This window comes from Schistosoma mansoni, chromosome 3 (assembly GCF_000237925.1).
Source record: "Schistosoma mansoni strain Puerto Rico chromosome 3, complete genome".
NCBI classification, from domain to species: Eukaryota; Metazoa; Platyhelminthes; class Trematoda; order Strigeidida; family Schistosomatidae; genus Schistosoma; species Schistosoma mansoni.
In genome coordinates, this window is record NC_031497.1 from 6,522,311 (window position 1) to 6,539,683 (window position 17,373).

A 17,373-nucleotide genomic window follows, 5' to 3' on the forward strand; every position below is an offset into this window, starting at 1 on the left:
GATGCAGCCAGTCCGTCGATGGTGCTATTTTGAAGTGAGACAAGGACTTTCTGCACCTGTTGCGGAGGCTTAGACATGAAAGGCTACCCGAACAGGCTTTCGTCAAATTTCCGCTAACCAACGAGCTATTGCAAACACAGCAACACTTCTGTTGCTGAGCCATGTTGCAACTAGATAGTCGGGAAAGTTGGTCAAATCTTTGTCGGCCGGTTAGGTCTCTAAGTTTAAGGAAAGCCTTCTTAAAAGTGTCGTAAGGCCCCCCGATATCGCTTGTAAATATAATAGGTGTGAATTATCTGTTAAAATCTCGCGGTAGTGTCTCCATTACTGCTATGAATTGTTCACGCGTATCTGCACCGCCGTGCTCGTGGGAGTCGGCCTTTGTGTAGCAAAACCAGGATTCTATATTGTCGAGCAAGAGCGGCATGAGTTAGATAGTGGGAAACGAAAGAGTTTCAATCACAAATAGCTTACGTGCCTGTTCCTTCATGGTGAGAACAAATATCTGAGAAAATGAGAACAATACCAATATATATGTAAAATGAAAACCAAAAATTATATATAATGTTCCAACAGGGAGCAGACTAACAGTTTATTGTTTGGTGTACAAGAACACGTAGAGATCACCACTAAATATGCCACAGGTATTCGGAGTTTATCAAAGCTTTTACACATAACGCCTCTATGATCAAAGGATACCAACAGTCATACTAAATGTCAGGGACGAAGGGGGTTCGAAGATGTTTTAGGAAAGTTGTCAATATATATCGAGGAGCGTTTGGTCTTAGCTGGTCAGTAGTTGTAAGGAGTGCGCAGCACGACGTACCCACTTGTGACCCGGTGTAGATGCGTGACCGAGCACTTTCAGCTTCTGTGTGCCCAGTGAAACAAATGAAGTCAGCACTGATGTCGAGGACTTAGAGAACTATTTAATTAAGGATTCATTTACCGCCACACCTTTGTAAGATTGGGCTTCGGAATGTAATCACGTGTTTTCTGATTTTTTCTTAAAAATAAACGTAACCGATGTTACTTTTACCCTCTTATGGATAAGTTCTGACGAAATGAATAGAATAATCCACTGAACAATATGGCATGCTGTCCAAACGCCTTAATATTGTTTGTTTAAGTATTTGGATTTAGAGGGTATTTGGTATTTTGTGAACATTAAGAAAAGTTGGTGGTAACACTTGTCTGCTCCATATTGAATGGTTTTGGATACTTTTATACCCCACATTTTTGCATTAATTTCTTGACTGCTGGAAATTCTCGGATTATTCACTGAAACAACACTATAATCTAGTAATCTTGAAATGGGTGTGTATGGCATCTACGAACAAATGTAAATTATAGTCCTTTTCTATAAGAATCAGTAGCAATTGCATTTTTCAAACCTTTGACTGTTGAGTAGTGTTACTATCCAGCTCCCGAAATTAGTAGATGTCATCATGCCTTATTTGAATGGTGAACCTTTCGTTAAACGACAGCCACCAAGTGATCTTTCGTTGGACGAAGAGTTATTTTTTCTTCCCACTACATTGGAAGTTTTCCGTGACTACGAGTAAGTTGATATCTCCTGTGCATTATTTCATTAAACCCCAGTGTTTTGAAGAGCATTAGTATTGTTACTTTCGTGTCTTGTATTTTTTAATGCATCTCACAGGATTTGTATGCAGTATTTAAAACGAATAATTAGAAATAAGTACCTAAGCATTTAACCACTCCAGTTGTAACCAATAATAGTATGTGCATTTAGGTGTTTAGAATATTCTAAGTCTCATTCTCAGTTAGCAGTATTTATTATTACATTATTATTATTGTTATTATTATTATTATTGAGTCAGTCAGTCAGCTACAACGTAGGACCAGGCACATATATTCATCGGTCCAAGTTTCCATACCTCATTAGCACAAGATGAATACCGAATTCATTGTAGTTAATTTAGTGGTGGCAATGTATAAAAGAAATATTGTATATGAGGATATAGTACAGGAAGGAAGACAGATATAAAGCAATCTTAATCTCACTGTTTAAGGGAAGATAAAGAGTGTGTACACCTGCGCCATTGTGATTGATTCCGAGCCATGTCACCTAGAGTCTCCAACCATTGGTTACGATAGTCACGCGGATCTCAACCAGGTAGTCTGTATCTACCGACATGACTCAAACTAGAAGTTAGTGACTTCAAGCACTGATGCCATGTTTTGGTTTGGCGGCCCTAACTCTTTTCCAACCATCCCCTACATTAGTCAGCATAGCGCATCGTGGTAATCGGTGTTCAGGCATACGTAACACGTGGCCCAACCATCTCAGTTGATGAAGATTCATCACCTCGCCAACTGATTTACCATCATTCCCTAATACCCTGCGTCTAACCTCGCTATTACTTACCCGGTTATCCCAGCAGATGCGAGCAATATTTCTAAGGCATCTGTGGTCAAATACTAGTAACAACCTTCGAGTATCTTCTACTCTTAATAGTCACGTTTCTCAGCCGTAAAGTAGAACAGAGCGAACTGCTGTGCAGTATACTCGTCCTTTTGTTGATAGACGGATATCTCGTTTTCTCCAAAGGTGACGTAAGTTGGCAAAAGTCAAACGAGCTTTTTGAATCTGTGCAATGATTTCGTCAGACACCAACCTATCGGGGTTGACCAGACTTCCAAGATAAGTGAAGTTGTCGACGCGTTCGACTACTTCACTTCCTATCCTTAGTTCAGGTGTTGACGCAGGCCAGTCCTGGAGCAACAACTTGCATTTAGAGGGGGAGAAGCGCATCCCAAACATCCTTGCATTGTTACTCAGTGCTACCAAAAGACTCCTCATTTTATCAGCGTCTTCAATTATTGAGTAGCTACAGTAGTTAGTGTCAATTCAAAATATTCATTCGTCTCGTTTTACTGTGCCGGATGTGATTTCGTGTGTGTGACTGTTTGTCTAACATTCGAGGTATTTCGAATGTTTCTGAGATTAATTAGGTTTTTGAACACGAAGCGTTTTACTACGATTCGACTCTTTTTAAAAAATGGATTTGGTCATGTATTAGAGGACGTGATTACGATTACTATTTAGAATCCGACGTGTGTGGAGTTTTAACGAGCCTCTTGCAAATCTGTTAGGTGATGTCTTACAACTTCTTATCCACGAAAGGCTGTTCGTTACTCATTATGACTCCATCAATCAGGTATTCTGTGAACTACTGGACCGTTAGCTCAAACCTCTCCATACTAACCATATACGTCGAGATAGTGTCATTTAGAAGTCCTTAGAAGCACTGAAGTAGTCCTAGAAGGGTGTATAAAGGGTATTAGCCCCCTATCAGGTTTACTAATAGGATACTATGAACTCGTCCGAGGTTGCTTTCTAATTAGCCAGTTCACAAGTTGGTTTGAGTGTTTTGGGCTTTCTGTTACGGCTTACATAGTCCTGGTTATTTGATTAACAGCATAGTGTCTCAAATCCAAATAAGCTTTTACTTGGTGGGAGTCCTATTGAAACTAAACCACAATATTGAGTGTCGTGTAATGATGTTATATTCTATCCTCAATGCTTTTAAACTGCTCTTAAACATGTAGCTTATTGATAATTATACGGCACTCACCAAGTATAGGTTTGTGTACTTGGCTTTGAACCACTTCGATGAGGGCTAGTTATTCTAAACGGATGCCTATACTGAAGAAGGGGCGGGGCTCGGGCTTGCAGCCCGTTGGATAAAACCTGAGCCCTTTATCCATTAAACCACTTCTCTGGAGGAGGTTTCTAGTGTTTTGTTCCTTGAACTGGATAGTGTAGTCGTTACCCAGAAAGGCAGTGAAAGTTTCACAATTGGGCCACCTAGCTCATAGAACATATCACCTTTCTACTTGTCTTGTTAGAGCTTACCGTTTTGGCTTTTGATTTTCGTAAAACTACTTTTTATCTTTAATTCTGCTGTCTTCTCATAGTATGATATTCTATTACACCTATAAATTGATATGTAGACCTTATCTAGTTTGAATAAATATGAATTTGGAAATTTTTATAGAGTAGTAATATTAATAAGTTAATGGTTACTATTTGTTTACATTGGTTATGACCTTTATTCAGTGATTATGACTACTATTTGGATTTATCAGTCTATGTTTGAAATTTCGAACTTTTCAGTGACTACTTCGAACGTACAATTCTTGTAAATAGTCTAACATGGACTTGTTCAGTGTGTAATAGAGGACCTTCCACTTACAAAGAAGCATTAGCATGTGAGCGTGGAGACTATCGGCAATTGAGCGCTTTTGATAATGCTCTGGCTTCTGCATTGCTGTATATTATCGGAGGTGCACGGAAACGGAGGCTCCCAGAACTTGTTGAACTAATATGTGGATTTGCAAGTAGTCGATTTTTTGTTGGTGAAGAGATTGAATTTCAGACTGCAGATTCAAAGTAAGTTTTATGGTGTCTATGGATACTTCGTAATATGCCCAATATTTTTCTCAGGATTTTTGAATGTAGCAGCAATCATTCGAAACTTTAAAGGTAGAGCGAACGATCCCAATATCATGTTTGATCCCTTGTCTAATATAACACACATCTAGATGTACTTTAGATGGTGATTTATAGCTCAAGGGGACGACTTCAATAGTGTTTAATTCTCTCATATATATAGTACAAATATTGAAATATTTATACCATCTGCTCGAGATCCGACAGCAAAATGACTGAGTCCTTATTCGTGTTTTATTGATCAGCTGTCTACATTAATGCATTAAAATTTTGTGGTTCATGTCATACTTCCACTCAGTTTTTTACTGAGGATAGACAACCTATAACAACTCACCAAATATGTGGCCTACAACCACATAACGCCTATATTAGTCAGTTTTCGGTTTTAGAGGTCAGAGACAGGTTCCTCGTTTATTAACTCTCACTTATTGTGTCATGTTACTTAATTTAGCATATGATTAGTTATCAGTCAGTCAGTTACAACGTAGAACTTCGTACGTACGTACATCAGTTCGAGTTGCCATACCACATTAGCACAGAGATGAAGTTGTCGATTCAAATACCATATTGGTAGAAGTAGTAAGAGTATAAGTATTATGTGAAAGATAAGGGTTTGAAGATGTTATTGAAAAAGTATAATACTGTGAAATAAATTTGGAAAAAGAGAAAAAGGATAGGGACATGATGAATTCAGAAGATTAGAATTTGGTAGAACACAAAGAGTGTATGCACCTTCGCCATTGCAAACGATTTTGAGCCATGTCATTCAAGGTCTCTAACCATCGGTTGCTATCATCTCGCGAATCCCAACCAGGTAGTCTACACGTTCCAACACGGCCCAGTCCACTTGTCAGCGACTTCATAGATTTATGCCATGTTGTGGTCTGGCCGCCCCTAGCTTTCTTCCAACCTGCTCCTACACCATAAAACATTGCACGTCGGGGCAGTCGGTGGTTGGGCATACGTAACACATGTCCCAGCCATCTCAACTGATGAAGTTTCACTACTTCATCAATCGATTTGCCATCCCTACCTAGTACCCGTTTCCTAACATCTGCATTACTTACCCGGTGGTCCCAGGATATACGAGCAATGAGTCGAAGACATCTATGATCGAACACTAGTAGCCTACGAATATCCTCTACTCTTATCGGCCATGTTTCACTGCCATAAAGTAGGATGGAACGAACTGCTGCACAGTAAACCCGTCCTTTTGTTGCTAGACGGATATCTCGCCTACGCCATAAATGGCGCAAGTTGGCGAAAGCTAGACGAGCCTTTTGTATCCGTGCTGAGATTTCGTCATACACCAGACCACAAGGGTTGATGAGACTCCCAAGATAAGTGAAACAGCCAACACGCTCAACTACTTCACTCCCTATCATTAGTTCAGGTGTCGATGCAACCCAATCCTGAAGTAACATTTTGCACTTCGAGGGAGAGAATCACATCCCGAACATGCCTGTATTGTTGCTTATGGTGGTCAGAAGACTCTGCATTTTGTCAGCGTCTTCACCAAATAAAACTATGTCGTCGGCGTATTCTAAGTCAACAAGTGAGCCTCCTGGTAAAAGTTCAACTCCTGGAGATTGAGATGATGAAAGTGTTATCTCCAAAAGCATGTCGACGACAAAGTTAAACGAGAATGGGGAGAGTGGACAGCCCTGACGAACACCACTTGAGGTAACCAATTCTGATGACAGTTCGCCATAGGCTCTAACTCGACCAGTTGTGTTCGAGTAGAGAGCCTTTATGAAGTTAATGTACTTCTTTGGTACGCCTTTGACTGACAAACACTGCCATAGAACCTAACGATCAACTGAGTCAAATGCCGCCTTAAGGTCAAGAAATACTACTATTGTGGGACGTATGAATGTATGTCTATGTCCTAGGACCTGACGTAGAGTGAATATCTGGTCTATGCAACCACGTCCAGGTCGGAAACCAGCCTGGTTTTCTCTAGTCTGCTCTTCGCGAGCTTTGGTTAGGCGTCGAAGTATTATTGAAGCTAATATTTTAGACACTATATTAGTCAAACTGATTCCTCTGTGATTGTCACAGGAGGACTTTTGTCCTTTCTTATAGACTGGCACAATCAATGATTGGGACCAGTCAGATGGAATTACGTCCAGTTCCCAGATTCTACCTAAGACCTCAGTCAATCTCGTTGCTAGTACTGGACCACCATCCTTAAAAATCTCAGGGGTAAACCTGTCAGGGCCTGCGGCTCTCCCTCGCTTTAGATTTCTTATAGCTTTTTCAACCTCGTAGAGAGTTGGAGGACTTACCTCAATTTGCCATTCAGGACGACTGGGGATCGTGGGTAACTGAAGTGTGGCTGAAGGCCAGTTGAACTGATCCCTAAAGTGTTCTGCCCATCGATCCAATTTCCTGGATTGAGAATGAATGATATGCTCATCTTTATCTGACATAGTTTCACTGATACTTGGGTTCGTAATACTGGTTTCTTTAATAAGTCTGAATAGCTGTCTGCTGTTACCTATTGCCGCTGCCTTTTCCATCTTTCTTGCTTTCGCTACCCACCACTGTTCACGATCATTGCGTAGGCTTCTTACTAGCCTTCGCTTAAGCTGACTCCGCTCTTCGTTATGTTCAGAGCCAGGTGGGATGAGTTTTCGAGCATCTATCAGTGCGGTAGATGCTGCTGAGATCCATTGTTTCTCCCTAACCTTATGGCTTATCTTACTAGCGGATATCACTGCTGTTTCCACAGCTTTTCGGATGTCATTCCACGCTGCTTCGGTGTGGGCACAACTTACATGTCTGTCTAACTGTTTTTCCAGTTGTTCCTGAAATATATTCTTAGTTTGCCTATCATTAAGTAGAACCCTAAGAGGTTTCCTTGCAGTGTCTTTCCTACGTCCAGTAAGACGCAAACAGATACGTGCTCGCATTAGAGCATGATCTGAGTCTAAACATGTGCCCCAGAATGATCGACAGTCTTCTATCGAGCCCCTCCATCGGTGGCTGATAGCGATGTGATCTAATTGAGTCCAACGTTGGAACGAATTCGGGGGTCGCCATGTCAAAAGATGTTTTTCCTTATGCTTAAAGTTAGTATTTGCAAGAAATAGGCGGTTATCTGAGCACAGCTGCAACAGACGGTCGCCATTATCTGTTCTTTTAGCCACGACACCATAAGATCCTCCCAGGTGTCTTTCCCTTTCACTTAGTTTACCTACTTGAGCATTAAAGTCACCAGCCATTATTACTACATCAGAACGCCTAGCTTTTCGGAGGTCAGAAAGTTTCCTGTAGAACTCATCTTTTATATCGTCTGAGCTGCAGTCAGTGGGAGAGTAGGCAGAGACGACGAAGAGGCAACGACGAGTTTCCCTATCTTTCCGAGTCCTTACTGATCCGTTTAGTCGGACAGCGCATAGACGACTGTCTACTGGGATCCAGTCTAAAAGAGCTAGTTCTGCCTTACGACTTAATGCTATACCTACTCCAGCGAGGCCACGGGAAGCAGCATCAGGGCTTCCAGATACACGAAGCGTGTATCGAGATGGTTCTTTATTTTGATTAGGTGAGGTCAAATGAATGACGCTACTCGGATCTTGTATGCGCGTTTCGGAGACGCAGCACACATCGATGGTGTAAGATTCTAGAGTCCTAGCTAAGGAAGCCTGTAGTCCTATTTGGCACAATGTTCGGACATTAAAAGTTCCTATATGTATTTTAGAGCGTGGTTTCAGGAGACTAGGAATAACGTTCCGTGTACTTGAATCGTTTGCCCTAGCGGTGCGAGGTGATAAAAGGACGTGGGAAGGGTTAGTCGTGGAGATAAGAGAGTTATTAGGAGGTGTAGGAAGGATTTGAAAGTGACCAACTTGGTCTCGTGTGCAGTTACGGGTATGAGGGCTAATATCACTTCCCGGTTGCCCACACCGTGGAAGGGTATTTCTTGAGGGACCTGAAAAAGAAGTTGGATTAGTGTTGGTCTGAACGACCTGGGAGCGTGACCGCAGTGCCCAAGGGACAACTGCTTGAGGCCGGTCACGCACGGCCTATTTGTGGGGAATTTTTGACGTGTTAGCTCCGTTCTTCAAAGGACCTTACCGCCGGAGACGGAAATCCGTGGGATAAGGCGAGGTGTGCATTTTTAGGGTCGACCTTTTCTAACCCCACCCCTCCTTGTGGGAAGGCAGCATCGCTGTCATGCTGGTTGTCTGAAGGAAACACCTTACTGCCGTCACACCTCTGTACAGTCGGCAGTACGACTTCGCCTTCGAACCTTGAGATTGCTGCTTTTAGTCTTACCGCTCTTCAACCGACCTATCTGGCATGGTAGGACCTCGAGGAACGATTGTTCCAGCCAGCATAGCTCGATTGCTTCATCACGATAGGCAAGCCCGACTACCACGTCAAGGTAGCAGCAACGGTCGGGTGATTAGTTATCATGCAAGATTTTGATATGCATTATGCCATTTTGTGTTAATAATACCCTAGATTTCCACTTTATTTGTCCACCAGGCTCACCAGGTTTAGTATTATATACATGGATGTCTATCTTCAGTACAAAATTATTCATATTTAAATATAGTAAATGTGATATTTTGATTTTGCAGTATTCGATCTCTTGGTATTATTGATCGTGTGGTCGTGTCACAGAAAAAAACCCAGTTTGAGCATGTAAGTAATCTTTTCAAAAGGATAACTTAATACAGACTTTACTTTTTCGATACTTTGATAGTGAAATGGAAATTGACTATAATTTGTATTTAGTCTGCTTTACAAACGTTTTCCAGTAAATTCATAGATTCACACTCGTTCTGTGGGTCACCAAGTTGTACAGTTCATAATATTTCCTTACTTTCTTAAAGCCCAATTTTCACGTAAGACTGAAGAATACCTCTATTTAAGATCGAAATATCTCGATTGAGTATCGTTTTCGATCCAGCTTGAAATTTTTACTGTCTTTGTAAATGGCGAAGTTTTTTTTAATAATATACGTGACAGCCGTTTAGATATTTGACTTTCATCTAACTAGTTGTGGCTGTAAATCATTCTCTTCCCGCTGATGTTTAGACCATAAGGTAGATATGGTCATCAGTTAAGTATGCATTTTGGTAACAAGTCAAACTATTCATTGATATCGAAGTCAAGTAAAATTGGCACTCAAAGGTCATTAGAATCAAATATAACAAATTAAGTTTCATTTTAACTGTGACACACTTCAAACGTCATTTAAATACAGTGCAATAGATATAAATATAATCAAGGTGGTGAAAACATCCCTTTAATAGTGACTATTTCTTCGAGGAAATTCGCAGAATGTACAACAAGAATTCAGGTTGGTTAAATTAAACCAAAAAAGGTAAGTTGATGACCCAACTAGAAGAGTTCGACTAAGTGAAACAATACCGTTAGAACAGGAATTCTACTTACTTAGTGCACACCCGTTTGTAAAAGACTAAAATAATAGTAACAGTTTATAAATACAATAAAAATGACAAAGCTTTAGAATAATGTCAGTGATAGGTTGAGATAAAGGGACATCACTTGACTACTAATATAACAGAAAGGTACTATCATTTTATCAAGTCAGCTTGTAAGTAAAATATTTTTACACACTAAATAAGTCTACATGATGGGTGCTTCGTACATAATCAACAAGTGTCTTGTGTTCTTTTATACCTCGTACTTTATTGATATCACTAATCTTATTTAATGGGACTAATCTGTATCGAAAGGATGATATTCTGCTCTTATTTTAACTCTTGTATTTAAGAAAACTCGTAATTCAGCAACTCCTGAATCTAAGTAGGATTTCTCAACTGAAAAGACTATACTCAGTAATAATTTTCATTTTGTCTCTTGTGCTTTCTATGGTAATGCACGCTTAGTCATGAATAATCGTATTTATCTAGTTGTAATAAATATATCTTTACTGCCTACATATCTGCTTTTTCTAACAGAGTGGATTGTTGATGGGTCCAGATGTCCAGAAGCCTGCTTTTCCTGATGCATTGAAACTTCATTATTGTGTAAGGGAGCATAAAAAGTCTGATAGTATAAACCGTGTTGCCTCAAGTGTTTTGGTACCTGGATCTATTATTAATCGTCGCAGTCGTAATATACTGGCTAGGGATCACATTAAGTTCTTCATTCGTCATACGTGCGAATTAAGAAACGGTGTTTTCACACCCAAAGTAAGTTTTTAGATCTTTACTGATTTATTCTCTTAGTTGTAAGTTTCAGGTGCTGGTGGTTTCAATTATTTTTATAGATGTCATGTTTCGTTTTCTGTATAATCACTACTGATATTTGACTATACCGGATAGATTCGTTACGATTAATGTATAGATTGCGATTCTACGAAAAAGTTCTTATAAAATAAGAGGGGTAACTGGTGGGACACCAAGTGTGGTCATACAAAGGCTTCCGGTTCTTTCATTTAAAATCTTGGGGCAGTTAGTTGACCCTATGTTAATACTTTGATTAGTAATTCATCAAATAAGAACGGTAGTCATTAAGATACCCACTGTCATCTAAGTTTTCCATACTTTCATGTTTTACATTTTTACGCTTATGTTTTGCAATAAGGTTTACTATCTAACTGAACAATTCAGCTGTTTCGTTTACTGTTATTTTTAGGTCTTTCTGGAATCATTTTAGGAATTCTCTTATCTTTATTACTCCTATTCAATAATTGTCACTGTTCTACTTTGATATTTTGGATAACACTGAAACCATATACTATCCTATTTATTTATTTGGTGAACTATAATTTATGGACGAACTAACCACATTTAACAAAGCGGCTGTTAAATTTTCGCGCGAAATTCATGCACCGATATAGTTTAATAGCATTTGGACAGTGTAGGTGATATCAGTTCTTGATGAAAACTCTTACTCCAATTCCCAACCCTCACTCCTAACTTAAGCTCTAAATCTTGATTCCTCATACTAATTCATAGCCGTAGTGGTCGGAGTATTTCAAGCCACTTTAGTATCTCGGGAAGGTCGTTCATAGATTATAGTCTCGTCTATTTATTCCGTTTCGTGTTTTACAGGACAAATTTTCACACCTTTAAATGTGTTTGTAACTGTTATATAATAAGTGGAATATGGTAAATTCAATGTTTATAGATTCATCATTGAGTTAAAGTCTTAATTTGTTAATGGGCGATAGTATAACATTTAATCATGCATTAATCTTGTGATGTACAAAATATATAGTCCATATTTGTTTTATATAGTCTTGAGTACTACCGTTACGGATCTTGGTAGCTCACCTGAATTTGCCATTTTCATTTTAACATTTCCTATTTATATGCTGCACAATTATAGTGGCAAATTCTTTCTGGTAAAAGAAATATCTACATACACGGGATCTAATTAAAGAAAATTACTAAAAGTTTGTTGAAATTCTCAGTTGCATTTTGAAACGTAACTGGTCAATCACTTCCACCATGTCCAGACTAGGAACTGACCATATCGGCCTGCTCACTCAATAGTCATGCTTTGTAAAAACCGTTGTAAGCATCTATCAAGCTAGTCGTGTTGTTTATTTATTTCAAAAAAAAAACGTGAGTCTACTGCTTCATTTGATTATCATGATGGGAATACAACTGACTGTTTCATCTGATATAAAAATACTTATGGCGTAATAATAAATGTAAGTTATTAGGCCTTCAGATGCACTCGCACGAAGGATCGGGAGGGTCGGGTTTCTTTCTCGAAATCTTTCCATACAACCACTCGTTTTTAGCATCTGCTGGGGAAGTCTTACTATCTTCATACAGTAAGGTCTGTAAGAAACTATAACTTATAAAATGCCACAAGTTATTAGGTGCAAACGACATACTCCCGGCTCTTTTTAAAGATGGTAGTGAGCTTACGGTTGGGAAACTAACTGATCTGTCTGGAAGTGTTTAGGAAGGATAAAGTTCACTTCGGAATAGACAAGAATACTTCTCTTGATGCACCATAAATATACAGGCCTATTTTCAAATATAATTTTTATTGTTCTATAATGATAGTGCAAGCAGTATTATTTGTTTACTTTAGAACTTCGAGTCCTGTAGTTCTAGTAGTTCCTTAGTTCTCAGTTTCGAATGATTTGGTTACATAACTTTCTTATCGAAATAGATTAACTAGTGATTATGTAATTACACTTGTTTTACAATACTAATTCCGAATATTTAGGTTTCGATTATGCAACGTTATAAGTTACATCCGTATGGACCTGTGACATGGGCTAAATTATTTCTGCCACCAGAACCTTGTTGGTCTGAACTGACGCCTGCTCCTCCATGTGAGTTTTAAGGTAGTTTTTTTCTTGACGTACTGCGTTAATAGGATATAGTTGGTTTACCGATTACTTTTCATGGTGGTGCTATTTGATCGGTTAGTCAACAAAGTTTCTTAAAAAATATTCTGTAAACCAGCTTTTGTCATCGCAATAACTGCAAATCAACTTATTCACGCAATATTTAAGGTACCGATAAATTAATTTTAGAAAGTTAATTAACATTCACTGTTATTTGTGACCCAGTTTTATATCTGTAATATGGTTATTCAGACAAGAGATTATAATCCTTTAGTTATTTTTATGTTTACTTTCCTCAAATCATTGGTACTATTAAGTTTCGGGCTTACGAATATTTATATTACGTTTCATTTAATTTATGGTCAGCAGAGTTTAAGGTTCATGTAAACATTATGACCATCAGACGCTTCATTGTCTTATTTGATGTTTAATTTTGCATACAATTTAAAGTATTTTTGGTGATGTAACTGTTAGCTTATACGTGATTGGCTTGTCCATAAATTATAGTCTCGCCTGTATTTCCAGTTTGAATATTTGTGTCAGTAACTTCTTTATAGGTGGTTTTTCTTTTTGTTTTTGTCACTATCAATTGGAGGAGACACCCTTTTGCTTTGTAAGATCCATAATACAATAGAAAAAAACAAATTTCTTATTTTGTTGACAAATATACGAAGTCAAAAGTTGTTATTATGACATTTTCCCCTCCACTCTTTTTAGTTGAGATTTTAAATCCTTCAAATGATACTTTTTTGTTACATGAAATTTAGATTGTATTCTTAATTATCAGTACACTTTTCTTATTAGCTCTCGAAATATTTACATGATGTTCATCTTTATTTTCTTGTAGCTTCAATAATTCGAACTGTGAGCAATCTATCGAAGGAATCCAGTCGCCCTATATGCCAAGGTTTTAAAGTTATCGATACTTATACGGATGAATGGTCCAGTCGAGGTCAGGCGAAACCGTCTCCAAACGTTCCATGTTCCATTGCCATTAACCATAACATGGCGTCATCAGGAGGAACTACCCGTGTACAGTATTTTGAGCCCCTCAGTTTTCAATCGCAAAAAGTTCTTTATCAACAAAAACATACACTAATGGGTGGTACACACACAATGAATGGTCCCTATAGTGAGTGTTTTACTTAAAGCATTTAGTGGTTTACCAATACTAATCCATATCCAATTTTATAATATGTCTCATTCTCAAGCTTCCATTCGATTGACAGTTTTATATATGAACTTTTTAAACCTTTTGTTTTTCGCATTTATTAAAGTTTGTTTTCCTTTCTTTCTAGTATTCTCACAAAATGGAAAGGAGAATCAATGCTATCAGTTATTTTCCAATAGTCATGTAACTAGTTATGTAATTAAGCGTATTGTCATTATTATGGTGATACCTCAAACAACATCTTATCTCCATTCATTGGTTTCACGAGGTATTCTGTATTTAAGTTCGGTTGTGAAGCTTGTGTAATTATGTTGTTCTGAGTTCTCTACAAAGAATTATTGATTTCATTAGTTGGATTAGATGACATTGAGTAGTGTGTCCAAAATCATTACAAGTGATTACTCTTTTGTCACTACACTAACATATCTCCACATAGTATTTGCGAGATTTTTTAGTTGGGTAGGCATTTTTCTGAAATTAGTATATCTGCATTAGTAAATAATATTTTAATGATGCAATTCATTCGTCAACTACATATTCATGTATTTGCCTTCAAGTTACACTTTGTATGAGGGCGAATATTACTACTGTGGTGTATGCCACTTATGTCGGCAGACGTAAGTAGTATGTAACGTCACTCAGAAGTGGAATGCCTGGCAACAGAGGGCTAAAAAGATCGAGTTGAAGAAAAATGAAAATGAAATAGAAAGGAATTGTGAAGTGGAAAAACCATACAGAATGTGAAGAGCACTTGATGAAAGTATCTAGTGTATGGTTCTCATATTTTATGAAGATATTCTGTAATTTTGTATTAAAAAGTAAATTGGTTGCTCCCACCTGAGTTGTCGTTCTCTACACTACTACCTCCCGACTGCTCAAATCAAGTTAAAAGAGGATTGTGAACCTACGACCCAGTAATTGAAAATCGATTACTTCAACCATTAAGTCACTGACTTAATAGCAGTCAACATAGCCACTTTTTTGATAAGGAAAATGATAAAATTATATGCATGTGTTTACTAATATATTCATATTTATATTACCTTTCTCCTAGATCAGTCATTACCACAACCAGTTTATGATGTTTCTCGTTCTTTAAAAGTTGAAAAAACTGAATTAGAAAAGGAGTGGAGTATGGTGCGTCGTCGTGAAGATTTGGAATTATCGGATTTAGTGCCGTTACCGGAATTCGCTAAGGTAAACTATTCGTACTTTTTGGAAGTATTATACTTATTCCAATCAGGTGGAGTTAATATTCACCTGACCATTTCGCCCATATTATTTCGTATCTTGTTTGTAAACAGAATTTGCTTCTGCTGACCCTGTTTTCATATATTTTTATCTCACTGTTATCATTTTAGTTTCCTTCTTCACTTTCTCCGGATGATATTGGCTCAGCTCTACAGTTACTAGAGTTTCTTCATGTATTTGGTCCACACATTGGACTTATCCCACAAATAGGTAAATATACAGAAGTGATTGGTACGAATTTATCCCGTTCTACTTCTTCACTTACATTATCTACTTTGGAAAGTAGCCTTTTGGAATCGGATCCTTGTGGTCCTTTAGCCGATTTCTTTATAAGTATGCTGTCTACTATACGTAGGCTAGAAGTAAGTTTTCTCACTCTTAATTCATATTACTAACATTTATTTTCTATTACGTATAGCTTTATGAAGTAATATGGTTTAGTAAAATAAAATAACGTCAAACTAGTTATCATATAAAGAATTTATTATTCTTCAACATACTTTTTATCGAGAAATAGAATAAGGTTACAATACGATTTCTATGAGTTTCGTTTCTTATTCATATTTGACTGTAAGTCATCTTCAAGTCACATAATTTTTAGTACTTTTAAACTGGGATGGTAACCTAGAACAACGATTTATTGTTTTACGGTATTAAGCCATCTGATCGTTTCCTCATTTCCTGCATTTCAAAAATTGAAAAAAAGTGTATTAATGTAGGTATGTACGTCACTGAGTTATACTTAGAACGTGTCCAAGTAACTAAAACTGCTGTGCATTTGTTAATAGTTTGATAAAACAAACTCCAATTATTGTTGCTTGCATTCAATAAAAGGTAGTGGCTTGATCTCAATGTGTCGTAGTAACCAGAAGATCGACAAATTCAGCCTGGAAATGATCTGCGTTTCTTCGTTTGTAGTGGAGTAATTTTATATTCCTCTCTTGTTTAATGCTTTAATATTTCCTTGACTGGTCGGTTTGTAAACGTACACACTAGTCGACTGTATAATTCTCTGCAACCTTCAAAATGTTATAGTGGCTAAATAAAAAGCGAATGGATATTGATCACGATAAGACTATAAAATTTAATAGTTTTTGTTGGATTTTAAACCTTTAAAGTTTGCATTTAGTCGACTAATCTAACGCAAATTAAATTACAACTACTTTTATTATCCAGCTGGACGCCAATTCTCGTCAACCAACTCCGAATGCTTCGGCAGCAACAATCGCTGCAGCTTCGGCTGTTGCTGCCGCTGAAGCTGGTTTTTCTGTGAATACACAAGTCTCCCATGTTTCTGGGATTGGAGTAGAAAATAATTCATTTTACGATGAGGATGCAGCCGGTCCTGAAGACAGTGCTGTCTTCCGAGTACTACGAGATGCTGGAGCTTCAACTCGTTTATGTGAACTTATTGGTATACCAACCCAAGCAGCCACCATTGCTGCCGGTAAAGCTGCTGTGGCTGCTTCTGTTGCGTTAAATACAACAGGTGGAACTGTTGCAAAAGAGGATTCATCAGGGATTTCATCTTCAGTATTTCCAAATGCAATTAACCGAAGTTCTGTCACACGTGCTGCAACAACGGCAGTTATTGCTGGGGCTACATCTTTGCCACCTCTGGATCGTGCTGGTCTTTCTGAAGCACTATGGTTACACATAACTAGTGCAGCTGCAAAAGGTGGAGGTTGGCGTGGTCAAATTTGGGGAGGTACTAGACTTCTGGATGACCCTTCCGTTATGCTGGCCAGAAACAATTCAGCTTTAGTTGAAAAGCTTAAAAAAGGTGGATAATGTTTGTTTCTGTGATAATTGTCTCTAGTATAATAAAACTAAATTATATATATTCATTTATAACTTTTAGTTGTGTCATTCCAGAAAACTTTTGTGTAACATTTCTTCTATAGTCAATTATCATAAGTGGATTGTTTGCAAATTATTATAGTATTGAAATATACAGCTTCTGAAAAGTACTATTGAGGTGAATATTCTCTCTGCTAATATAATTATATTACAATTCTGAAATTTAATGTTCCACTAAGTGCAAAAGGTACAGCTTAACTCGCCATCGGTAGCTAACTATGGAAATATCGAATCTGGTATAAAATTCTCCATATTTATGCGACGAGTTTAAATAAATGTGACCGGATCTATTTTACTTTAAGTAGGCTAGTT

General features: G+C 37.9%; 1 protein-coding gene across 1 annotated transcript; it reads left to right on the forward strand.

Annotated features, from left to right (window-relative positions):
* Window positions 1-1,448: 1,448 nt before the first annotated feature.
* Smp_017670 (hypothetical protein) lies at window positions 1,449-16,992 on the forward strand (the record flags this gene model as incomplete). The annotated part of the gene is made up of 9 exons (XM_018799039.1): window positions 1,449-1,561; window positions 4,145-4,420; window positions 9,073-9,136; window positions 10,423-10,656; window positions 12,656-12,764; window positions 13,627-13,911; window positions 15,005-15,147; window positions 15,312-15,563; window positions 16,378-16,992. 9 exons carry the CDS (start codon window positions 1,449-1,451, stop codon window positions 16,990-16,992), a joined length of 2,091 nt encoding a protein of 696 aa, XP_018650869.1.
* Window positions 16,993-17,373: the final 381 nt, after the last annotated feature.